General features: G+C 38.9%; 1 protein-coding gene across 4 annotated transcripts in view; it reads left to right on the forward strand.

Annotated features, from left to right (window-relative positions):
- The window catches only part of svep1 (sushi, von Willebrand factor type A, EGF and pentraxin domain containing 1), an 88255-nt gene extending 62500 nt beyond the window's left edge, over positions 1-25755 (forward strand). For 2 of the 4 annotated variants that reach the window (XM_057347597.1, XM_057347749.1), the window contains 24 exons: positions 271-469; positions 564-739; positions 840-964; positions 1061-1184; positions 1748-1918; positions 2633-2806; positions 3223-3342; positions 3591-3767; positions 4426-4510; positions 4651-4842; positions 5073-5240; positions 5459-6131; positions 6238-8948; positions 9056-9284; positions 9434-9589; positions 9879-9942; positions 12977-13150; positions 13272-13448; positions 13788-13982; positions 15763-15933; positions 16918-17013; positions 17663-17758; positions 24242-24335; positions 25252-25755. In XM_057347597.1, the coding sequence (XP_057203580.1) occupies positions 271-469; positions 564-739; positions 840-964; positions 1061-1184; positions 1748-1918; positions 2633-2806; positions 3223-3342; positions 3591-3767; positions 4426-4510; positions 4651-4842; positions 5073-5240; positions 5459-6131; positions 6238-8948; positions 9056-9284; positions 9434-9589; positions 9879-9942; positions 12977-13150; positions 13272-13448; positions 13788-13982; positions 15763-15933; positions 16918-17013; positions 17663-17758; positions 24242-24335; positions 25252-25282 (6578 nt within the window). In that variant the 3' untranslated portion in view covers positions 25283-25755. Of the gene's footprint in view, positions 1-270; positions 470-563; positions 740-839; positions 965-1060; positions 1185-1747; positions 1919-2632; positions 2807-3222; positions 3343-3590; positions 3768-4425; positions 4511-4650; positions 4843-5072; positions 5241-5458; positions 6132-6237; positions 8949-9055; positions 9285-9433; positions 9590-9878; positions 9943-12976; positions 13151-13271; positions 13449-13787; positions 13983-15762; positions 15934-16917; positions 17014-17662; positions 17759-24241; positions 24336-25251 lie in introns of those variants that run through there. The other 2 variants (XM_057347666.1, XM_057347831.1) reach the window with 2 other exon arrangements.
- The last annotated feature ends 82 nt before the right edge of the window (positions 25756-25837 follow it).

Below are 25837 nucleotides of genomic sequence, written 5' to 3' on the forward strand. Positions count from 1 at the left end.
ATCTGACAGCAAAACCACATCTCATTTTTGAGAAAGAAGTACATCTTAAAGGCACAACAGCAAAAAAGTTTAAATTAATTCACAGCAGCAAGAAATGGTCATGAATAAAAATAAGAGTATTTTTAAAGCAAAAACATGTATGAGGGCATTAGCGTTAAAATATAATAAAAGAACATAAGACACAGAATGATCTGTACAGGTCATGACCTACCTCGTTAATCACACATCATGTGTTTTCCCTTTCTCATACTCTTCTAATTTTTTACACAGAAATGCCCTCCTCCTTTGATCTGGAGTTTGAAGTATCTGGTATCCATGGTTACGTGATGATGGACGGTCACATGCCGCCACTTACACAGGTTACGTGTACATTCTGGATGAAGTCATCAGAAACCGTCAACTACGGAACTCCCATCTCTTACGCTGTTGAAGGAAGTGACAACGCCTTTCTTCTTATTGACTATAATGGGTGAGAGATTTTGATCTTAAAGTTTAACCAAAGCAACTTGGCTCATGGTTAACTCTCAATTTCTCTGCTATGGCCGGTTTCTATCAACTTTCAGATGGGTGCTGTATGTGAACGGTAAAGAACGGATCACTGATTGTCCAGCAGTGAATGATGGCCTCTGGCACCATATTGGTGTATCATGGCGCAGCAAGGATGGAGATTGGAGAGTTTATATCGACGGAAGCCCCTCAGATGGAGGGAAAGGACTTTCCAATGGCACTACCATACCAGGTCAAGCTTTATACAAGATATGCTTGAAATGCATCATGGTGATAAGAAAGGGAGGTGTGTGTGAAAATCAGATGACACATATAATCTACACATTGAACAGGAGGGGGAGCTCTAGTACTAGGACAGGATCAGGACCAGAGGGGAGATGGCTTTAACCCTGTGGAATCTTTTGTGGGAACTCTTAGCCAGCTCAATATATGGAACTATGTTTTAACACCACAGCAGGTAACTTAAATTATACATAACACTGTCTTATTTTTTCATGTTATTTTTCATTTAAACAGTGATATGTAATAAATATACTGATTCCACTGTTCTCAGATCAGGTCTCTTGCTAGCAGCTGTCCCCGTGACCTGCAGAAAGGGAATGTTTTTGCCTGGCCTGACTTTTTGGGAGGCGTCACAGGCAGGGTGAAAACCAGCAGCAAAAGCATTTTCTGTTCTGGTGAGGATCACTTTCCCTGCGGTATTTATTTAAAGAAGCATTTGCAGATTGTTTCACTGCGAATATAATGTACTGTAGATCAGAAATAAAATGGCATAGTGGTGGCGAGGAGAATCATGAAAGAAAGAAATAGAGATGTTTTATTTTTTTGTCATGCGAGGAGCAAAATATTGCTGATAAAATCAGTGTTAAGAATATGAATTAAAACAAAGCTTATTAAAAAAACTGTAAAAAATAACATTAACAAGCGAATAAGATTTTTTAAATGTTGATGGTTGAATCTAATTTTTTATTGATTTTAAAATTGTGTATTTAGTCTTGATACAGAAATAATTCATACATTTAAAAAAGAACATAACAAATTAGTAATGGAACTTCTAGGTGTGCAACAAACTTCTAGGGGTGCAACAAATAATAACTGTAGAGCAAAAAGCAGCACTTTTTGTATTGTTGCAACGGTCAAAAAAATACAAATAATATACAAATAAATTATTTTTATGTTAGATAACCCGTGAAGAATGAGCTGTATGAGTTGTATCTCCCACTGTTTTGGTCTTTGTTAGAGTGCCCTCTGCTGGAGGCTTTTGTACCGAAACTGCGCTCATCCAGTACAGCTGTGAGTCCAGGCTCGAAGGTGCAGTTCTCTTGCAGTCCCGAGTTTTATCTTGTGGGAGAGCCAGTGCAGCAGTGTTTAAACAGAGGCCAGTGGAGCCACGCAGAGCCAATATGTGAACGTGAGTGAGGCACATGCACTATTCACTTACAAGACTTACGTATATTCAAAAACATTTTTTTAAATGTTGTATCTTTTATTGACTTGATGTTTATTGTTGTTGTTTGATGTAGTTTTGTATTTTATACTTTTTGGGACCCCGGTACTGTTTAGGTACTGGCGAATGGGGATCCAAATAAACAAATAAACACAGATCGACACACACCTTAACACAAACACACACATGTACACACTCCCATAGTACTGCATATACTGTAGATAATTTTGCGAGACATTAATAATAGTGGTTTAGGAGCACATTACCCAAACAGTAGAACAAAATAAAACCAAAAGAACATTTACAACTGAATTGAAATGTTAAACGAACATCTATAAGACTTAATTGTATATTTAAAAAAAAGTAAGCAGGAAGTGCTTCTGGACCAGTTTTGTTTACATCTTGCGAATTGGTCTATCCACACTTCTAATAGCCCAAGTGGTGGCAAAGAGAATCACACCAGAAAGAAGCAAAAGTGTCGTTCCACATTATGCTTTATTCTTAAATCCAAAAATAGTGCAAATAAAAGGTGTGTTAAGAATATGTAATATAACAGAAGTTAAACAATAAATAAATAAAAACAGCAATGCGTCCTCTTTAGGTGCACACTTCCATAAAGGCTACACCCACTTTTCTAACTTTAACTTCTAGTTAATATTGTTTCTCTATTATTTGTAGGTGTGGAATGTGGTCCGCCCCCTGACCTGGAGCATGGGCAGTATCATGGAGAGGATTTCTATGCTGGGGGCTCAGTGCTTTATCAATGTAAACCAGGGTTCTATCTGCTAGGCGAGAGTAAGATGCTTTGTGCCAACAATGGAAAATGGGCTGGCAACCCACCTGCATGTCTGGGTGAGAGTTTACAACACTGAACATAGCGGAGGACAGATTTGAATAGACAATAGGTGTACAGCGGGTCCAAGTGTGTGAGACCACTAGTGAAAATGCTTAATTGATGTCTATTTGATATGTGACCCCAAAATCCTAAATATTTTGAACAATTAGGTGTCATACCATTTAAGTTTAACATTTTTTTAAAGCTTTGCTTATTTTCTGGTTTAAATTAGATTTTGGATCTCAGATTTTAAATGTGGTCTTTAGGACCATCCCGTAGTTTAGAAATGTGAAACATTAGAATAAACATTTCCAACTGTTTTTAAATTGTTTTTATCTTTGTTCTTTACATCTTTGTTATTTACATAGTACATGCTTTTGTTTGTGTTTTCATGTGGCGTTTGTGTTTGTGTTGTTTTGTACTGAAATTACAGATGTGGATGAATGTGCTCTGGGGTCTGAATGTGATGAACATGCTAGCTGTCAGAACACAGATGGATCTCATATATGCACCTGCATACCTCCTTACAGTGGAGATGGAAGAAACTGCACAGGTAATATAATCGTCATTGCTCACCAGGGCAGTATACACTTGGCCAGCAGTCTCTTGATAACCAAACTTTAAACCCATATAAGATCACATTTATTATTGGATTGGATGGATTTTGGACCTGTCACTCCTTTACAAGCCAGACCACGTTGTTTTTCTTTTTATCCCAAAATAACCTTTTTATAGATTTTTTTCCACTTTGGTTCATTAAACTTGAAGGCAATTATTTCTATTTTTCTATATTCTCACCAGAGCCAGTAAAATGTGAAGATCCAGGTGTTCCCGAATTTGGGCATCGTGAAGGCAATAACTTCATCATGGACAGTGAGGTGGTGTTTTCCTGTAAGGAAGGCTTTGAGCTGATTGGCTCGTCTCATCTTTACTGCTCTGAGGAAAGAATTTGGAAGGGAGCCCTCCCGTACTGCAAAGGTAAGCACTGTTTTTACACAGCATTACAGATTGCAGTGTTTGCATGTTGTCTGAGAAATCGGTTGTGTCAGCTGGAGTCGTATTTTTAGCAGACTCTTTTTGATAAACAATTCTCCATATCAGTGTCAGCAAATCAATATTGTTAGTCAGCTCTTTACTGATGTTTGACTACATAACAAGTACACATTCTAAGCTAATACAAATCATCTATGATAAAGAAGTCTGGGACATTTTTTATTCGCTGGAATTAAATGAATAAAGCTTGTTGGGTAAAAGCAATAGAAAAAATGCACATGTAATTCAGGATACACGACATAGATATTAAGAACCCTTGTTGTATAGCCTAAGCATTCTCACATCGGATTGAGGTTGGGAAACTGACCTTACGGATACATTACCTAATATACAACCCAATATATAACAATTCAAAATGTTTAATCACTTTGATATTTCAGCATTGTCATAAACTAAACGTTAGTTTGAACCCCATCTTGCTGTTTTTAAATCAATTTGAACCTGACTATTTCATTACACATAATGTAACGTTTTTCTCTTGACATGACAATGTAATGTGACAATGGCTATCATAATAAAAAAAATGATTATGAGGTTTACTAAGAATGCTGAACGTAATCAATGTTGTAATGACTCTTCACAGCCCTTTCTTGTGCTCATCCAACTCTCCCTAAGTATGGAATCCTGCATGGGACAAACTTCACATACGGAAGCAAGGTGACTTTCAGGTATCACTGTCAGTGTTAGATGTAGAGTTGCTTTCTTGAGGTATCATAACTCAATTTAAGAGGTCTGTTTGAATATGACAGGGGCCATATTTGTTTAAAAACTGAAAGAAATAACGTTTGTATTCTCTGATCTGCTGCAGTTGTGAGAAGGGTTATACTCCCCAGGAGACAACAGAAAGCCAGTGTCAGTCAAATTTGAAATGGAGTAGAGAGGCCCCTGTATGTCAGCCTATAACCTGTGGTGAACCCCCAGTGGTGGAGTATGCCAAGTATACACTCAATGGAAAAGTCTACCTCTCCACTCTAACATACACTTGCATCGAGGGATACAGGTAATGTTTAACCATCACCCTTCCTCTAACAATAACCCTGAATCTACCTCTGATTCTTGATAACTTTGTTGTACCAGGATGAACAGGAATGTTTGTCTAGGAACATATTCTATTTAGTGAAATTATGTAGATAAACATTCTCTTGGAACTTTCTCTTCCATTACTTGAGATGAGATTCTTCTGGATGTGAATGTTGTTGAATGCATTCCCACTGTTAAGTTTTTGTAAAGATTGCAGGGTTCTGTGGAGTTGAAATGTGAGGCATCAGGAGAATGGACCTCTCCTCCCCCTATCTGTGCCAGAGTGGACTGTGGTAAACCTATTCCTTTGAGGGATGCTGTGATTAAGGGGGACAACTATACACTGGGTAGCCAGGTCTACTATATTTGCAAAGAGGGGTAACTAACTTCATATACAGTATACATTGTTTGTGCCAAGTGCCTTTATTAGATTAAACCTGTCTTACATCTCTCAACATATTAAAACTAGTGACAACTGATGTTTAATGACCTGTTAAATCAAGTCATTGGAGTGGTGGCTTGTCATTCATTAAAGTGTGGATACAATAGCATACACTATGTTTGGTACAGTATTTATTGAATATGTTTTATTGTAGTTACACCTTGCTTGGAGCAGAAAGTCAGGAATGCCTCCCAAGTGGTAACTGGACTCGTGAATCTGCCCAGTGTGTACCTCGGTCTTGTGGACCACCACCACCGGTTGACCACGCCCTACCTGATACTGGACACCAACTGTTTGGCGACACAGCTATCTACTTCTGTGATGATGGATACACAGCTGGTAACAATACAAAACTTTTCTGCAATGCGCAAGGTGTGTGGGCACCCCCAGATGGCTTTGGTATTCCTCACTGTATTGCCAACTTCTGCCAGCGTCCTCCTGATTTACCTCATACCATTCTGGACTCCATCAACAAACCAAAGTATGCAAGCAACACAGTGGTTAGCTACAAGTGTGAGGAGGGCTTTGTTCTAAACACAACAGGAACACTAAAGTGCTTGATCGGGGGAGAGTGGACACCCTCACCTTTGGACATCGGATGTATGCCTGTAAGATGCTCAAAGCCAGACAGTATTGAGAAGGGCTATGTAAGCGGAACCAATTATAGTTTTGGAGCTGTGGTCGCATACAGCTGTGATAAAGGCTATTTTATACGAGGAGAGAAGAGAAGAATTTGTAAAGCCAACGGCGAATGGGGTGGCGTCCTGCCCACTTGCCAACCTGTTTCCTGCCCCACCCCACCTCGCTTGGCAAATGGTTTCATCCAGGTAAATACATTGCAGTGAACCATTTTTATGATGCTATAAATAATGTAATGCACGTGTTTATGAAATCTTGTTAAATACATTTTAAAATCTGTATGTTTTTTTATAGGGACAATTACGAAAGAGCAACTTTGTGTATAGCAGTAGGGTGACCTATGCTTGCAATGATGGCTATCGCCTTACTGGAAAGCCTGAACGTATATGCATGGCCAACAAGCAGTGGTCAAACAGCAACCCTCCTGTTTGTGTCCTCCTCACCTGCCCTACCCCACCTGACATCAAAAATGGTGTCTATCATGGATCCACCTTTGAGGTAGGAAGTAAGGTGGAATTTGTCTGCAACGAGGGATATGAACTTATTGGTGATTCTACATGGACCTGTTTAAAGTTCGGAAAGTGGGACAAGAGCACGACTCCACATTGCTCCCCGGTAAAGTGCCCTGAACCACCTTTGGAGGAGAACCATCTGGTACTGCGTGGACTAGATTCTGACTCGGGCACTGTGGAGCTTTCTTGTGAGGAGGGATATGTTCTTCACGGTGCACAAACTCTTCGTTGTATGCCGTCTCAGGAGTGGAACGACTCTTTCCCTGTCTGCAAACAAGTGTTCTGTGGACCTCCCCCTGAGGTTTCCTTTGGTGACCCATCTAATGCATTGTCCTACTTTGGCAGTGTGGTGACTTACTCTTGCATGAATGGATTTACTCTACGTATGGAAGCTTCTGTTCGCTGCCAGGCAGATGGAAACTGGAGCAAACCTTATCCTCAATGCATTCCTGTAGAATGTCCACATCCTGAGGAGATACCAAATGGCATTGTTGATGTTCAAGGACTTATGTACCTTAGTACTGCCATCTATAGCTGTAAGGCAGGCTATGAATTGGTAGGCAACAGCACTGTACTTTGCGGTCAGAGTGGATTGTGGAAAGGAAGTTTACCTGTTTGTCACCCTGTTAAGTGTCCTGCACCCAAAGAAATTCCCAATGGCTCTGTTGGGTACTCGAAGCTCCAGTTTAGCCAGTCCGTTACATATTCCTGCCAAAGAGGATACCGTTTACAAGGCCCAGAAACACTCACCTGTCTGGAGAATGGACAGTGGGACCAAGAGGCTCCTTCGTGTGTGCAGATATACTGTCCTCCCCCCAAACCTATTAAAAATGGCTTCGTTGAAGGTCAGGAGAGTAAGTTTGGGGTCACCATATTTTACAGCTGCTTTCCAGGTTTCCTTCTAGTTGGTAACAATCATCTCACTTGTGAAGAACATGGCTGGTCAAGCTCTGAGCCCATCTGTGCTCCTGCTGACTGTGGCCTACCTCCGCATATTGATTTTGGTGACTATATAAAGCTCCGAGGCTCACCAATAGAAGACAGCACACAATCAGCAGTAGATAGTAGCTTTTTACACGGATCCATGGTTCAATATCATTGCCATTCTGGTTATGAAGTAATAATTGGTGTGGTCATGTTGATGTGCCAAGAAGATGGCACATGGAATGGAACAGCCCCTACGTGTGCGCCTGCACAATGTGAGACTCCACCTAACCCTGAACACGGATCTGTCATGGTAACACATAGTGAACTTGGCAGCCTTGTGGAGTACAGTTGTGAAGAGGGTTACGAACTCAATGGACAGACTGTCCGACAGTGCATTTCTGGGAGTCAGTGGAGTGACGAAGCTCCCCGTTGTGTGCCAATCTCATGTGGTAATCCTGGGGGCATTGCAAACGGTGAGGTGATTGGAAATTCCTTTCACTTCAAAGCAACTATTCAATATGAGTGCCATGATGGGTTTTCCCTACAGGGTGTTGAAACTAGAACTTGCCAGGTTGATGGGAAATGGGACAGCAAAGCACCATGGTGTAAAGTGGTTTCCTGTGGGCGCCCCATTGTGTCAAAGGATGTTTTAGTGAGAGGAGATGGCTATACATTTGGAAAAAGGTTATTGTTCAGCTGCAATCTTGGTTTCATCCTACAGGGAGCACCAACCAGTGTTTGTTTGGCCAACAGCAGCTGGAGTGACACTCCTCCGAAGTGCCTTCAAGCCAACTGTGGTCAACCACCAGTAATTGAAAATGGCAGAGTAACAGGCACGGATTATAGTTACAACAGTATGATTAGATATCAGTGTGATGTCGGTTACGTCTTGACAGGAAATCCTTTTTTAATATGCAGAGGCGATGGACTGTGGGATGATCCTCCTCCGCGGTGTGACATAGTCACGTGTGACCCACCTGAGGACATTAGCCATGGTTACCTGAATGGATCGAGCTTTAATTTCGACGAAGTTGTGGAGTATATCTGCTTCCCAGGCTATGAGATAGTTGGCAGTCCAGTTTTAAGATGTGCTGCCGAGAGTGTCTGGCTCGGGGAAGTTCCAGAATGCAGACCGTGTGTGTGTAGTCCCCCAGTGCTGAGGTACGGCACCGTTCTTGGTCGAGACCACACCTGTGGTGCAAGTGTCTGGTTCAGATGTGATGAAGGTTACAAAACACTTGGCCCTACGGAGGCCATATGCGACAAGGGTGGAGTGTGGAGTCCAGGAGTACCTATCTGTACGCGAGGAAGATGTTCCAGCCCTCCCCCAGCTGTGCCTAATGCTGTCATTCAAGGTAGTGCTGGTTACTCCATTGACACGGTCACCTACCGCTGTAGGCCGGGCTATCATTTGAAAGGTTTTCCCCATCTTTCCTGTGGAAGGTTGGGCAGGTGGGAAGAGCCCAATCTGAACTGTGAACCTGGTTCATGTGGAATGCCTCCTTTGATCCCAAATGCAGAGACTGTTGGAATGGTGTTAACTTATGGAAGCAAAGCTCAGTACAGGTAACTTGATATAATATCTGATACCTCTCGTTTTGGAAAAGTTCAATTAAAGCTAAATTGTACAACAAATAAAAGTGTGTGGCTGATAACAGTTTATTTCTATGCAGGTGTAAAGAGGGCTTTGAGTTAGTAACAAAGACAGATTCTCTTACCTGTCAAAGTGATGGCACCTGGTCCAAACACAGTGTCAGGTGTCGACCTTCACCCTGCCGCCTGCCTGCTAACCTCACCCATGTAGTTGTCACAGGAAAGCAGCTCACACCTGTAGGGGGCACAGTAACAATCTCCTGCAGACCAGGGTACTACCTTGAGGGACCTGCAGTATCTGAATGTACAGTAAGTAACATGTTAAGATATATAGTATTCACAGCATAATTTGAACTTAAATTAATATTATTTTGATGATCATTTTATTATTTGTAATAAATTAAATTGTAATTTGTAATAAATTAAACTGTAATGTTGTTTATTTTGTTTTGATCCAGGGCTCTGACAAATGGTCCCCACCTTTCTCTTCAAGGTCTTGTGTGCCTGTCATTTGCGAAAATCCCATCTCTATTCTCAATGGCTTGCTTGAGGGGAAGAACTACAATTACGGAGATATCATTAGTTATTCTTGCCTGAAAGGATTTGAACTGCAGGTATATTGAAAATATTGAAAACTGGTTTATTTAGCGTTGAGAGGTGCTGGTAAATGTTTTTGTAGCAAAAGAACAGGAAAGAAACAAAAATGACTGTGTGTTAAGTTAATGCTTTAAAATAAAAACAATCATATTTAAGTCACACATACTTGTGTGCCATAAGAATGATGGAAAGTCACACAAATATTATTTTAGGAATGTAGTTTATTTATCATATGAATAGTGCTTGGTGAATCGGGAATGTTGGTCAGCATGTTGTAAATCTATATTGTCCTTTCTCATCATCCAGGGCGATTCTGTTCAGATCTGTCAGGGTGATGGAACATGGAGTGGAATTCAGCCATTTTGTGCTGGTAAGGTCTATATTACAATAAGTGTTGAGATACATAGAGAAAATATTAAGCATCGACTTGACCAGGGGCCTGTACAAGTCTGGGGGTTATGTATGCCATGGTTAGGTTTTTGCAGAGGTTTCTGCTATCCTGCTGACCACGGAACCACTTTTATGTGGCCCTCAGCAGTGCTCGAATTGAATCAAGTCTTATGGGGTCCCCCCATGAGACTTTTCTTTGGAGGGGGTTAGTCTCGCAATATACAATTTATACAAAATACACAATATATTTGATCATAATATGCATAACTATATCCTATTTATTAAAAACGGGCTTACATAAAAGAAGAGGCTTCTTTTACTGTATTTTGGATCAAATCAATGCAGGCTTGGTGAACAGAAATTTTGAACAGTAGTGTACGTCCAACAGAATAATTCTAGGATTATTTACCAATGTAGTATTTACTATTTTCCCTAAAAACAACTGGATGATTGACACTTTGTGATAATAATGTTTGTTCCAAAATAATTTTTTAAATGCAAGAAATTAGTTTATTAGATATTCAAAATATAAATTGTGACAAGATCGGCTGTCAGTCTGTGTGTTAGTGTTGTGGGGATTTTTCAACGATTTCAGTGCATTTACATAGTTACATCCAGTAGGCGGCGGCAAGGGACTGTTATGAGCTAGTCTGTCAGTCAGCAGACTATTCATTTCAAACGTCTGCTTTATTCAGGAACTAACTATGGCTATCAATATGTCAATCATAGCTATTTCAAGAGTGAATCCCGCATGTAATTCCCGAAACTTTGCAGCATGTATGTGGCCGTTGGTCTTAGCAGCATGAAAAACAAGTTTTATTCAATTCTGAATGGATTATATATAGCACAGAAACCGCACAACGAGCACTCCCTTTATAATTACTAAAAAGCTGTCACTCATCTTCATCGAGATCTCTAGCACCCCAGAACCAGGCCTAATAATAATTTATGCAAGGAATACAAAAGCCCTTACATGGAGTTGATAAATATAGTGGAAAGATATATAGAAAATTACCCCTCAAAAAAGTAGAAGCTGCCTCTTCCCGACTGCGAGTGACTGTTTATTATTCTCCAGCTTCTGGAAGGTAGCTTCACCGGAGCGACGCCAATCAAGCAGGCATGTCAACGATGTCCTTCGCTTAGCGGTCTTTAGACGTAGGGCGGGCGTTTAAAATTTAAAGAGACATGACAACTATCCCATAAACAAACTTAATATAAATTATTGTAAATAATTAATTCACAAAATTTACCATATCCATTGCATAAATTTAATCACATTTGTCATTATCATTTTTACTCAAATAAAAATATCTGAGGGACCCCCCAAGTCTATTTTTTACTTCTTACGGGGGTCCCTAATGCCTTATGGAGGCCCCTGGATCCCCCCAGCCCCCCTTCATTTCAAGCACTGGCCCTCAGTCAAACCAAAGTCAGGATTTAGATGACCCTCAGAATTGTAAATGCGTTTTTACACTTTAACTGACTTCTAAGTTCACATACTGACCTCTGTTTCTCCAGCTGTTCAATCTCCAGCTTGATTTTAGCCTTTTTTATTTACAGTTAGTTCCTTTAGTGTGCAGAGAGAGAGGTTTGCTTACAAAAAGCTTTAAACAAACTAATAATGTCTGTTTAATGTAGGTTGATAAAAAAGTGGGTTAAGTTCATCCAGACATAGATCTAACTGACTAGTTTATGTAGAAGGATTAAATTATTTTTGTTCCCATGTTGTGACTTTCCACTTACAGTATATTTTGTCTTGATATGCACCAATAACATTTCGAGTTATAAAGCATTCTTAGGGCAATATTACGTGTAATTATATTATGTATATATTATTTAATATTCTTATATTTAAATATTTAGCATATAGAGGTCACTCAGTGGCGTAGCAAGTCAGGTCCGGGCCCATATGCAAAAACTTTTAAAGGGCTCCTTCCGTCTGTTTGCGACCGTGTTGCGCATTACTGGACATAGGTTGTTTACTCGGGTTCGTTATTTAAATGTCTGCGCGCGTCAAACATGCTCAAATAGGCAGACCCCAAGGGAGCCCAAACTCCCAAGCGCCAGAAAGAGGGAAAAAGTGACGCAGCCAGCACGCGACATGTGAAAGGCCCAAACATTTCTATGATAAAACAGTTAGCAAACATTAAACATTTAGGTATTTACATCACGCTGACTCTTTCACTTTTTCAACCTTAGCTTCTGTCAATAGCAAATCCCGCCTTCTTTCATTTGATTGGACAGCAATCCTCGCGTTTCTTCATTTGTTTGGCCACCTCAATCAGATTGACATTGACGAGCTCATTCAGAGTCCATATAAATTTAACTTCATTCCATTTCTACACAGCTAGGTAAACAAAGTAATGTTGTACATTATGCAGTAATAATGGAGTGTAAATGATTATATGTATTAAAGTTAAACAAATTGGGACTATAAAGACCTCTCTACTACCCCTAACCTTGCCACACACTTTATTATTAAACACCTGTTAGCCATTTTTGAAACATTTTCTTCATTTTGTTGAAAATAAATGTCTGAATGATCTGATATGTGATGTGAAAATGTAGTTTGGCAAAAGGCTGATTTGATCTCACATTCATAAGTAGCGTCAGAACTACCTGTCATGCATCTTACTCACTACGCCACTGAAGCTGCTGGGACAATGGAGTTGTTTTTACATTCTAATGTTTTTCCGGGGAAGGACCCACTCAGATTTGCCCATGAGTAAATGAGATCTGAGACCATTCACCTAGTCGTTTTCTACATTATTGTACGGCCATGAATAAAACTTGGATGCGGACCACCAATCCCACGGGCCCAAATGCACCTGCATACCATGCATACGCTACGACCACTGATGTCATTCATTCATGGTACAGGCCCCAGAACTCAACACCCATGCCACCAATATATTATTTTCTATCTAAACATGACATAGATTACACTTTACTTTCGTTGATGTTGTGGTGTATCCCAGCAATAACTAACCAAACAATTGATGTTTTGTTTTTAGCTGTGTCATGTGGTCCTCCACTAGTTGTGGAAAATGCAGTTGCTGTGTCCAATGGTGAGACCTATCAAAGTACTGTCAGCTACACGTGTCTCTCAGGACTGAGTTTGGTTGGATCACACAACATTACTTGTCAGGCCAATGGAACTTGGAGTTTGCCAACACCAGCATGTGAAGGTAAAAATGAACAGTTAGTGATTCAGTGTCAGCTGTATAAATTAGTTTCCATATCTGGTTCTCTTTTTCACGATTTCCCCTATTGTCTCTTTTGTGTTAACAAATTCACCAACACAAACAGTCCCAGGGGGCTGCCAGAAGGTAAAAGACTTTTTGAATGGAAAGGTGCAGGAACACAATCTGACCAGCGGGCATGCCCTCGAGTTCCACTGTGACAAAGGCTATAAGCTGCAGGGAGAGTCTCTGGTCATGTGTATGGGAAACGGCTCCTGGAGTTCACCCTTACCTCGCTGTATACGTATGTCGGACTTGTTTCCAATGCTGTGGCTGACATATTTATTTACTTCATTGATGTTGCACACAGCGCATGTATGCTTAAACACGCAAGACTTCACACAACAGACATTCTGCAAAATGACTTTCACTTCCAAGCCAGTAACAGCACAATCTCACTAAGAATATTGCATCGCACATTGCCTCTTCACCATGGAACATTCAAAGGAAACATATTATAAATTTCTAAGAGCTAATATATCACGGCATAATAGTCATTTTATCAACAAAGCCGTTCGCAATATGAGATAATATGCAAATGCAGCATACTGACATACACTCAAATCTTATCTCCCTCACACAGCCAAATCATGTCCCCCTCCTCCTGCTTGGACTGGAGTCAACAGCAACACTACACAGACGGCTTTCCTGGTCGGTCACTCACTTGCAGTCAATTGTCCGAAAGGTCAGCGGGTTAAAGGTAACCAGGCAAAAGTTACCACCACCTTAACTTGCAGAAATGATCAGACCTGGACCACCATCAATGCAGTGTGTGAGCGTAAGTACAAACTGTATACTATTGCTTCCACTTTTTCTGTAGTTTTTAGTTAATTTTAGGATTTTAATCAATTTATTAATTTTAATGTCCCGCAAGCAAGTTGCCCACAAAGGTTTCCAAATCTGTTCTGCGAGATGTCAGAAACTGTTTTTTTTATTGATGTCCAATGTCCATCGCGACTTTTTATAAAGGGAATTATCACCCAAAAATAAAAATTTTGTCATCATATATACACCCTCATGTACGGCATACATCAGGCCATTTGCCTAATGCCTTTTTGCATGAGAACTGATGCCTTTTAGTCTGAGGCCGTTTTGTATGATGCCTGATTGTGTGAGAGCTTAGTCCTGACGCTGTTTTGTTGAGAACTGATGCCTTTTTGTCTGAGGCGTGATGCCGTTTTATCTGATATCTGAGTACTGACGCTGAGGCCTGAGGATTTCCTAATATGTATGCCGGAGTCATGTCATCCAAAACCTCTTTTTTTCCTGTGGAACACAAAAGAAGATATTTTGAGAAATGTCCCAGTAGCTTTGTGTCCATACCATGGAAATGAATGGGTCCAATGTTGTTTGCTTACCAACATTCTTCAAAATATCATCTTTTTTTGTTCTGTAGAAAACGAAAGTCATACAGGTTTAAAATGACATGAAGGTGAATAAATGATTAAAGAATTTAAATTCTTGGCAAACGTTTTTAATCTGAAGCAATTTACAGTACATCTATTTATATATTACTTTTTATCAGTATGTGTTTCCTGGGAATGAAACCCATGACCCTTGCACTTCTAACGCAAGACTCTATCGAGCACAACAGGAATACCTGTAGAAACGTATTGTACTGCATGACAATTTTGCATCAAACCACATACAGGACTGGCGTATCAGGGTGTAGAGAAGACAGACTTCGTGATTTGGTGATCTTGACATTTGTCAGGTTTTGGTTGGTTAAGACACAATGGACTTGGACCTTAAGCACTTCTACTTTTTATAATCCTGTCTACTCAAGTTCAATCTTGCTTACAGCTCATTTAGTGCTTAGTTCCCAAACAATTCAAATGTATTTGATGTTTTTTTTTTGTTGTAGTAGGTTTAGTTAGGCAGGGTGAAAACGCCTTTGTATTTGTTGAATGTACAGTATGTCATGTTTGATTGTGAATTCTTGCCATCGCATGCCATTCGCTGTTTGCTTAATGGTCAGTTTAAACAGTAGTTTCCTCTTTTATTATCTCATGTTTCTTAAATGCTGTCAATCAGATTTGCTGTTTCTCACAGTTGTGAACAGTTTATGTGTTTCTCTGCTATGTTCCATCATTTCTAGTATTTTTACCCCTTGGCCATGTGCATGCTGGATATGTGTACTACTTGTGTATGTGTACAGTATGTATTTCTGCTTGCTTGCATGTTTACGTTTATCTTTTCCATCTATTGCAAACTTTTAAACTGTGGTTCTTATATTATGCAGAAAGCTTCACTTGAATTGACACCTGTTGAATTTCACACCAAACAAACCTTATCTCTCAGTGTCTTTTGCATCAGCGTTATCAGATATAAGAATATACAACAGTGTGATGTTATCTCTCAAAATGTGTATCTTGTTCCAAGCTCAAATTAGACTTATTTGTATCTAAAAACACCACATTTAAGTGAGGTAGCTATTCTAGCCAAAAGTGCTACATGACAACAATCCAAAAATCCACAAAGCCCTCAACGGACTGCTCAGCCTTGCTGAGATTCTTCTTTTCTAACCAACTGGTCCGGTCCATTTTGATCATATACAGGGGTGTCCTGCGGCCCACCTCTGTACGTGGCAAATGGGGTGGTCCGTGGGGCGGTGTTCCAGTTTGGAGATGTGGTGGTGTATTCATGTTACCCAGGCTACACCATGGAGGGTTCTAGCAGAAGTGTGTGCTTGGAGAATGGCACATGGACCCCACCCCCTACCTGCAAAGGTAGTCCAAACAACTGGCCAACTGGAGCTCTGCCTCTGAAGATCTTTTCTTCATCTTTGAATCTTAATCTTTTTAGCAGGGCTTGCAAATGTGCACATGCAAACACAAGCACTGGCGATCTGGGCACTTTAAGCAATGATATTCTTACAGCTAATGACTTTAAGGCAACACTGCTAGTCAATGGCTTGAGATTTAGAAATACTTTATTTATCATCCTTTCTGTACAATGTTGTGAATATACAGTACCAGATTAAGGATGTACCCTATATTCTTACTTAATGAGGCATTAAGGTAAATACAACAGTAGTTTGAATTACAGTAATGGCTGTTAGGCAAAATGTAGAGTGCTTGCTACCTCATCAACTTGAGTGCCATATTGCTTATATATTCTTTACATAGGCTAACACTGAGGAAACACATTTTTATATAATTAACAGGCAAATTTAAGTCCCATCATTCTGTACAAGATAGTCCCTGACATGTAAACTATACTATAATGTGTTCTCCATGTGCTGTGCAGTGATAAACACAATACCTATTGAAGGAAGAAGTAGTAATTTTACTGTTAACTTACTGTGTATTACGTCATTTTTTCGCAACTGCAGTAGACTGCAACTGTTCCCTTTTTAATAGCCATTGAGTAACAGGGTTGTCTCACACTTGTTGAGTTAGAGATGGGCTTTGGTAACTCTTTTAACAAGGCATGTTGAGCTTTAAAAACCATTACTTTCTGACATTACTTTTTGAATTCTTAGCTTCTTTTGTGGTCTGTGATTTGATGGCAAAATTGGTTTGTGTGCCTGTAGAAGCTCTGGTCATTGTAAGTTAACAGAGGTCATGATCTAACATTTGTTTTTTCATGGCCGCATGTTTCACGCTGCATGGCTTTTGAATTCCTTTTAGTTGAAACTGCATTTGTGTATGCTAATTTGAGATTTTTGTTAGTGTACATTATGTAATCCTGTTGTGGGTTGTGCTTGATAGCTGTATGTTGGGTCCAATGTCAGAATGGAGGTGTGTGCCAAAGACCAAACACATGCTCCTGTCCAGAAGGATGGATGGGCAGATTTTGCGAGGAGCGTAAGTCCTTCAAATGTATTCACACAGAGAGCATATATAAATTCTAAACGGGCTTTTTGAGGACGCTGCATAAAGGGTTGTTCCAAACTAAAGTAAGCAACTGTATCTTGAACTTAAGCAACTGATACTGTTTGATTAGAATTCCCCCAGAAACAAACTTTAACACTATCTGTGAATTTAATTTCCATATGACAGTCAATTCCTTTCATTCATTAACATTAGCTTCTTTTTAAATACTTTGTCATTCATACTGAAAGGTAAAAATACACTGCACTTAATTAGTTAATATATTTCGTAATCAAACACAAAGAAGCCGGAGGATTTGTGGAACTTTATGAGTAGTTTCAGTTTTGTCAAAATCTGCTCTCAAAATCGTTCGTAGTTCTGTGTGCTTCCGGGCAAACACACACACCCATACGTTATTTTCTAAAAATGAAACCCTTGCACTTGTGGTTTTACTATTCCTCAGAAAGCCAAAACCCAAACCAATGTGTAATGTGCATTAAAAAAATGTGACGGTTGTTGAACGTTGAAAAGACAGATGTAAAATTAATACTCAAAAACATGTATTATTTCAGTTTTGATTTTTCTGTGTTTATTCAAACTAAATGTTTAACAAATTCATGGTGTTTTGTTATTCTGACTGCAGCAATCTGCATCCTGCCATGTCTCAATGGAGGACGGTGTGTAGCTCCATATCACTGTGAGTGCCCAACAGGCTGGACGGGCACGCGCTGCCACAGTGGTAAGTGTGTTGTGTGCATGTTTGTGTAGCTAAAGTGACAAAACTTTCCATCTATCAGTTTTAAATGATCTCCAAATCCAGCATTTTTCCACCGTTTATATAACATAACACCGAAATGCAGTGAACAAACAAACACAGCTGAACTTCCCGAACTCAGTGCTCTGTCTCTCTTGCTCCAGCTGGTTGACTTGTGGGCATGCTCCTTCTCCCGCTCTCCTTGGTTGACGTGTGGGCATTCTTTTCCGGGATAATTGTCCAATAAGGGACTAAGAAAAGCTGTTACGAAACGGATTTTCATGTTCGAAAAAAACTTTCTGAAACCTATACCAACGATGGGGGAGTGTATCGAGCACAGAAATACTACGTCATATGTCCAACTCGTTTTTTGACAAGTCGACCATGTCAAACATGAGAAGACAGCACGTTTAACAATGTAAAGAAGTCAGAATGCATGAAACACCGTTGCACATCCCCTTTACAATGTCCTAAAAAAGACTTTAATGTCTGTCTGTGGTGAAAAAGAAGTTTGTAAAAGTGCTGTGTGTAATTTTTTGGTGGATGTATTGACAGAAATGCAATATATATATATCTGTCTTATATATATATATATATATATATATATACTGTATATATGTATGCAATATACTTATACCATGGTCTGTTCGAATACTCGATTCTGATGGGCTGGAAAGTGTGCATTAAAATCGTTCAATGCACATGTAGTTCCAGTCAGTTTGACCAATACTTGAAATTAACTAATGAAACTGCTCCGCTTCCTGTCGGGTGGTTCTTGGCCTCCACATCGTGCATTAAAATCCTTTAATGGATGGCTAGCCGTGGATTATCTCTAACATAACTATGTCTTCAGAGGTGTATAAAGACCTTACATGCCGAGGCGTTATGTTTTTATTATTTACAGTGTTGGGCCTTGTTTTTCATAATCTCTGTAATTGGCTCTGGCATGCTGGATATTAGCTTCTGGGCCAAATCCTGACTGACTGTGAACCTTTCTTGCCTGGTTAGTGTTCAGAGTTGATCACAATTTGTGGGCTTCTGCTTATCCACTCACTTTTTGAGAACTGACCACAGGTTCTCTTTATGGGATTGACATCTGGGGAGTTGCTTTTTTAAATTATTTATCGGATCACTCTGCATAATAATCTATAAACAATGTAAATGAACGCCGCAACAGTTTATGCAGAAACTTAGCAAAACACAGCATTTATATCCCTGCCAATACTTTTGGCCACGACTGTAGTGCTTTGAAAGGGAGGGGTGGAGTGAACTGTTGTAATTCGCAACCACACCACTAGATGCCACTAAATTTCATACACTGGACCTTTAATGTTGTTTATATGTCTGTGTGGTTCTTTCAATATGCTTTAAGACAAACCAAATAGAGATGTGTATGTTTTCTCCATAAAACTGCAGTTTTCCATAGACAGTCTCAGTTTTGGGGCAGTCCGTATTGACAGAAAATCAAGTAGAATGTGGTGGGCACAGACTCAGATTTTTAGCTTCAGAAGTATGATTCCATCTGTAGTAGTCATGTTTGTTATTTTTGGCCAATTTAAGAACATCTATAGCGTTTACCCACCTAAGACCACATTTAAACGTGCATCAGGGACAAATATCTCTTCTGTATGCACGGTGCAAGAGATCACTCAGGAAAAGAAGTTGTTTACTTACTCATGTTGCGGGATCTTGCCAAAAACATTAGCAAACAAAAGCAAGCCCATAATACACCAAAATAAATCTGAATGCTTTATATTGGAAAAAAGGACTGACTTCACAACCCACACTTTAATAACTTTAATAAGCTCTATTGCTTTATCAGCCTGAGCCAAACAAGCCCGATTTTTTTTTTTCCGTGAAACATGGCAACAATGTAAGAGAGTGCTCTGTGAAGCCACAAACATATAAAACACACAACATCTTTGCAGACAGTGGTTTTGTAAAAATTGCAGAACATAACAAGCCTTTTGTCGCTATAATACTACACATGACGGGCCGGCACAGCTTTGTTATGGTTACCTCTGTCAGTCATCGCAATGTCTGCAAGTGGTGTTGCATACTGTACACACACAAAACAATAATTTTGTGCATTTACTCCTGCATTTAAATACAGTTGTTGTCACTCCTGAAACTTTATTTGGACAACAAGCTATGTGATTTTGTTGTGTTCAGAACACTTTTAAAATCTGCTAGTGTACATGATCCTCAGATCTGTAGTGAAGTCGGCAAATGTATGATGCCTAGTTTCTTTTTATCTGTTCAGATTTTAAAAGTTGTATAGTGTATTCCAGGCATACAGTAACAGACAGTTTATCCTAAAATATTAATGATACAAAGTGTGGATTGGTACGGTGGCCTACTAGTGCACATGACAACGAAATTTAAAAAGCAAATATAAGTTCACAACACAACGCAATCAAGCCACAACACAACGGAATCGAGTCACAACACAACGGAATCGAGTTACAACACAACGGAATAGAGCCACAACACAACGGAATAGAGGCACAACACAACGGAAATGCTCCCGACCACTAGGGGGCACTTTCGGCATGATAAATTAGGTCATGCCGGGTAGGAGGTGCGCGTTTTACTGGGGGTTGTTTTAGTGGTTTTGGTAGCCTTTTGCTTGTGTAAAGCATTTAAAAGGAAAGTGTGCTCTACTGTGGAAAAACTGAATGTCAATGGCAAACAATCTCATATGAACACATTTGCACAGCGCTTTTGAATGCTTGATTTTGATTGGCCAGTCATGACATTCTAATGTATGTTATGGCCCTTTCACCAGACTTGGCAGTTGGACAGAGTTGCTGCATTGCTGCTGTCTCTCATAGTGAAAATGTCTCTGGGCGGACGTTCAAGGTCACTAACCAGCCTTAAGTTGATGTATATTAATTTTTGCGGTAATGACAAATACTAATGACGCTCATTTTAGGCACAGTTTACTATGACATTTTACACGTATCGTGTATTTTAACTTGCAAATCAACCCACTCTGTATTCTTTATTTAAATCTCTGTATTTGTCTTCTTTTTGTTAGGTCATATAACTTCGGGAATTCCATTATTAAAACTATGTTCTCCGTGTTTTGAGCTCACTAAAATGTTGACAGGTTAAAGCCAGCGTGGATGCCGTTCACAAAAAGAGCGCTTGCGAAGAGTCGTGCCAGTGGAAGGATTTTGGGCACCGCTTGCGCACCACCTCCGTGCCGCCAACGAAACCCTCGCGTTTTGCAGCTTACCGCATGTCTCCCACTGGAAATGAGCTATAGACATTCACGACTGCCACTCAAAACTAATAACAGAGGATAATCCCGGTGCTTCGAATCACATTTACACAAACATCATATATACTGTAAATACACCATAAGATTATATTTGCATTGCATTGTCGCCTATTTGCATTGGCATTCTGCCTTAACAACCAGCATATGAGTTAACCTCCGCTGCTTCAATATAGCTAGCCTACATAATTTGGATTGAAAGAATGAATTCCAAAACCTCCACCGACATATCGTAGACTCGTAGAGTTTTTTTTTAACTGTGCATATGTGTTTAAATGATTTTAAATGCTAGAAACTGTATTGTGAGCTATACATTGGTCGTATTTACAATAGGCTAAGCGTGTAAATGAAATGATTTCTTTAACGTTGAAATTAAAGAATTAATGTTTTTCATGCTTTGCTTCTATTGTGTGTATATGAATTGAAATAATCAAGACTTTAAATGACTACGGCCAAAAACGATTTAATCAAAAATTAAACGATGAGCATTGAAAGGAAAATATTTAGTTTTTTTATTTTATTGTATTACTTATTTTCTTTGGTAAATGCAGAACAACAAACAGCAATGATGTGCATTAAAAACAAATTCCTTGATTACACGATCTTTAGCTAAATATTGTCAAATGGAATACGGAAATAAATGGCTGTGTCCACATTTATTTATGATTGTATGCATTATTTAACCTTTGGTTAAATAATTTATATTTACCATGCCATTTATATTTGCCTTAATTTATATTTACCATGGCCACCTGCCACTGACATTATGAATGCACTTGAAACGATGAGGAACAAGACAGGAAAAATTTGAGAAAATCTGACAAAATACAACTGAATAAGCTATTATTGGGATATTATTATATAGATGTTTTTAAATGACAAACACGGCTGTTTTCAAGGAAAATACACGTTTTATTATTTACAAATGCAAATTATTTACAAAAACCACACAGCAGCAGGTGCAATTACAACGAAACGTTTTCCTTCATGAAAAAGGATAGCCATCTTAAGCTAACATATTGTCAATCGAAAATAAAAGCTATAGTTTACGCTGTGTGTGTCTGTGTGTGTGTGTGTGTGTGTGTGTGTGTGTGTGTAAGGGTACAGAAGAACATACAGTCTTGTTTTAAACATGGCTAAGCAATCAAATTTCGATCCAGCGATCAAAACACGTTGTATTTTTTATTATTATTTTGATTAAAGTACTTTTCAACTTTAAAGGTTTTTTAACGGACGCAAATTTCGGACTCAATGTGCAATGGGCTTAAGTCTGCATTTAGATCCAGACAATGCCACAGTCTCCTATCTCAGTTTCAGTGAGCAAGCTCTGGACTTAAGTCTGCATTCGTTTTTTTACTGTTACGAATAATTGATTACTCTATTAAATATTGTTTTCATTACCAATTTATTTAACCTTTATTATGCATGCATAACCTCTAAAACAATTAACGCATAACCAAGTGTAAATAAACGTGAGCATTGCGGTTTTATGACTAACGAAACGGGAATATCTTGCTAATCTATATAAGGTTGCTCATCTATATCAGTAAATAGATCAATAGATTTGTTGGTTTAGCAGAAAGTCCAGTCGTCATCAGTAATTTAATGTGTTAATGTGTATAGTGGTCTTAAGCAGTCGTGTGCTGTTTTCTGACTAGAATCCGCTCCAGTTGAAAGAAAAAGTCTTAGAATGTTTGTCCTCGGCTTTAATAATCAGCTTGAAAATCCTTAATGCTCTCCCGGATCTCTCTCCCACTGCTGTCTGCACTGAACCAAGCACGGAAGTGCCGAATGTACCCATAAAAATATAGAACAATAATAAGAACTTTGGTGCCCCCTAGTGGTCGGGAGCATTTCCGTTGTGTTGTGGCTTTATTCCGTTGTGTTGTGGCTTTATTCCGTTGTGTTGTGACTCGATTCCGTTGTGTTGTGGCTTTATTCCGTTGTGTTGTAGCTTGATTGCGTTGTGTTGTGAACTTATATTTGCTTTTTAAATTTCGTTGTCATGTGCACTAGTAGGCCACCGTAGTGATTGGGGTATGTCTGTAGTAATTACATATAATTGTGTTTAAAAGCAATGTACGTCTATGGTATATGTTCCTTATTTAGTTACAAGACGTGTTGCTGTTTGTGTGTGTACTGTATGTATTATGTATAACAAAATCTTTAATAAGTAATAAAAGTATGAATACTGCCAGTTTCTAGAAAACTTCTGCCACCTTTATATCTTCGTATAAAGCTATAGTTCAACTACAAAAGTTGCTATTCAGGTCATTTTCTCTTGGCGTCATCTGAAGATGTTGAAGTGATTAGACTAATGAGTTGAAAGAGTATTGTGGCTTGAGGAAGAACGAAGTCATTACAAAGACAAGGACCTCATGGTGGGATGGGAGGGGGTTCTCATTCTCCTGAGCTCATCTGATGTCATGCTGGTGTTGTTGCCAGGCAACACCTCTGACAACAGTGCACTAATACTGACATATAATAGATCCCAAGAGTTATGAGTAAAACAAAACACAATTAGTAAATGTGTTTGGAGTAGTTGCATGACATGTCAAGCACTGACAGCAGTGAGTTTGTTTGGTCACTAAACCACACGTTTCTCTAAATATCTTCTTTTGTGTTTCACAGAAGAGTGAGTGAGATACAGGTTTTGAATGACATGAAGATGAATAAATAATATTTTTGGGGGTGAACTGTCCCTTTAAGCTTCATTAATCAGATATGTGTCATTTTGTCATGTGAGCAAGCCATTATGTTAACGCAAATAAACAAAGCATTATTTAAACCTTAATGAATAAAACTTGGAATAATCCTTATGTACACATTGCTGACTGAATTGGTGGTTTGCAGACTGAAGCATGCGACTCTGACTCATGCATAGTCTGTTGTACAGATTTTACTGGTTACTTGGTCTTTATTAATTCATAGAATGCCTGTTAAAATGACTGTCAGAACAAATATCTCTAGAGCAGATAAGGCGAAAGGCAAAACTGTATAATGTTGATGTAGTAAAATATTTAACATTATGAAACAACATATGTTGATGTTACCATCCTGAGATCTGTAAAAGTTCAATATGTAACTTCGGAAGTATGTAAGTGTGTTACCATTGTAAGTATTGCATATACTGGTTGAGTGCCAAATAAATGATTAATGGGAGTGTTTGGGCTTTGTGTTCTCAGCCGTATGTTCCAAGCCCTGTTTGAATGGAGGCAGGTGTATCCGTCCCAACAGGTGTCAGTGCAGTCAAGGATGGGGAGGATATGACTGCTCAAGGTAAGCCATACACAAATGATGTGTTCAAGAAACATGTACTGTTGTGAAAGATAAAGAAACCTGCTTTGTGTGTCATCAAGTAATCTCGTCTTTGAGGAATCGATTTAGAGAATATTAGGTTTCTTACAGTAAAATTCACATTTCTGATACACATTGCGAATTGCTGTTGGTTTTAATCCAACCGCTGAGTTGGCACAAGGAAATGGACTGCTGTTCTAAGGCTCTGTGATTAATTGTTAACTGAAACGGCTTTAATAAAATCCATTTTCTGGATTCTGATCCATTCATTTGATATTTAAATCTAATCCATTCTGTCTCTTTGATTTATTGACTCGGTATCAAGCCAATGTTAAATTGAGCATCGTAAAAGAGTGCTATTGATTTGCAGGCTTTTGCTGTGTAGTGTTTCCAGTCAATCACTCTGCTAAGTAGATTATAGCCAGCATTTTTGGTTTGAATCCAATTCTAAGTGACCACTCCAGTTTTGCATTTAATCAACATTTCTGCATGTATTGTGGCCATTCCAGTCAGGTGTCTTTTAAATTTCAACAAAAGCAAAATGTGAAAGACGGATGAAAGTCAAAATATTCATTTTTGAACCGTTCCTAAAATACATGTAAAAAGTATAGAGCTTGTTAATCGACGTCACGCCACGTTGAATGTTGCGCCATCTTGGGAGGTTGGCTGCTAGTGCGTTAAATGCAGTGTTTTGTTTTTCTTGTTTCATTAGGAAATATAACTGTGATAGGTCGGTCTTGTTGTGTTAAAAACTGCAATAGCATTACGCAGAGTCGTTCAGGAAAAGCCCATGGTTCTTTCACTTTTTTTTCTTTTCACAGGTATGCATCTACGGCTTAATTTTTTTCTGATGTGTGGTGTTCCTGAATCTAACAATATATTGTTTTTAATCTTACAGGAAAAGAAAATCTGCATACTTTAATTTGTAATGTGCCATGCTACATGAGCTTAAGTCTGACCAGGTTGGAAGTCTTCATGTGGAAGAAGTGTCAACTTGTAGAGTAGTATTGAAGTGTATTGTCTGTTTTCCTCTGAAAGTGGTTTTGTAAATTAAAGCTGTATTTTTTCATGTAGAAAATAAACAGTATTAAATATATGCTGCTGCTATATACATGAACCTGTACTTTGTGTAAAAATGTTGATGTGATTGTCCAGTGTATATGTATATAAACTATTCTTTTCATGTTTTTATTAAAACAGAAAATACAGTTATATGGAAACTAACTGTAACTCACTTTGTTAAGTATGGAAACTTATAAATAAACTTTGTTTATTTAACCTGCCTCATTCATATGACTCGGAAACTTTTGACCAAGACATCATTCGTTTTAATACACTCAGCACAAGATGAGCAACACAAGCTTTTGATGTCTTTTTGTTTTAATTGCATGCAAAGCTAACATTATTTCAAAGTTTTGGAGGAATGTATTGTCTCTTGCTTTATTGGTTTATAAACTGTGACATAAGAGGATTAAAAATGTAGC

This window comes from Triplophysa rosa, linkage group LG1 (assembly GCF_024868665.1).
Source record: "Triplophysa rosa linkage group LG1, Trosa_1v2, whole genome shotgun sequence".
NCBI classification, from domain to species: Eukaryota; Metazoa; Chordata; class Actinopteri; order Cypriniformes; family Nemacheilidae; genus Triplophysa; species Triplophysa rosa.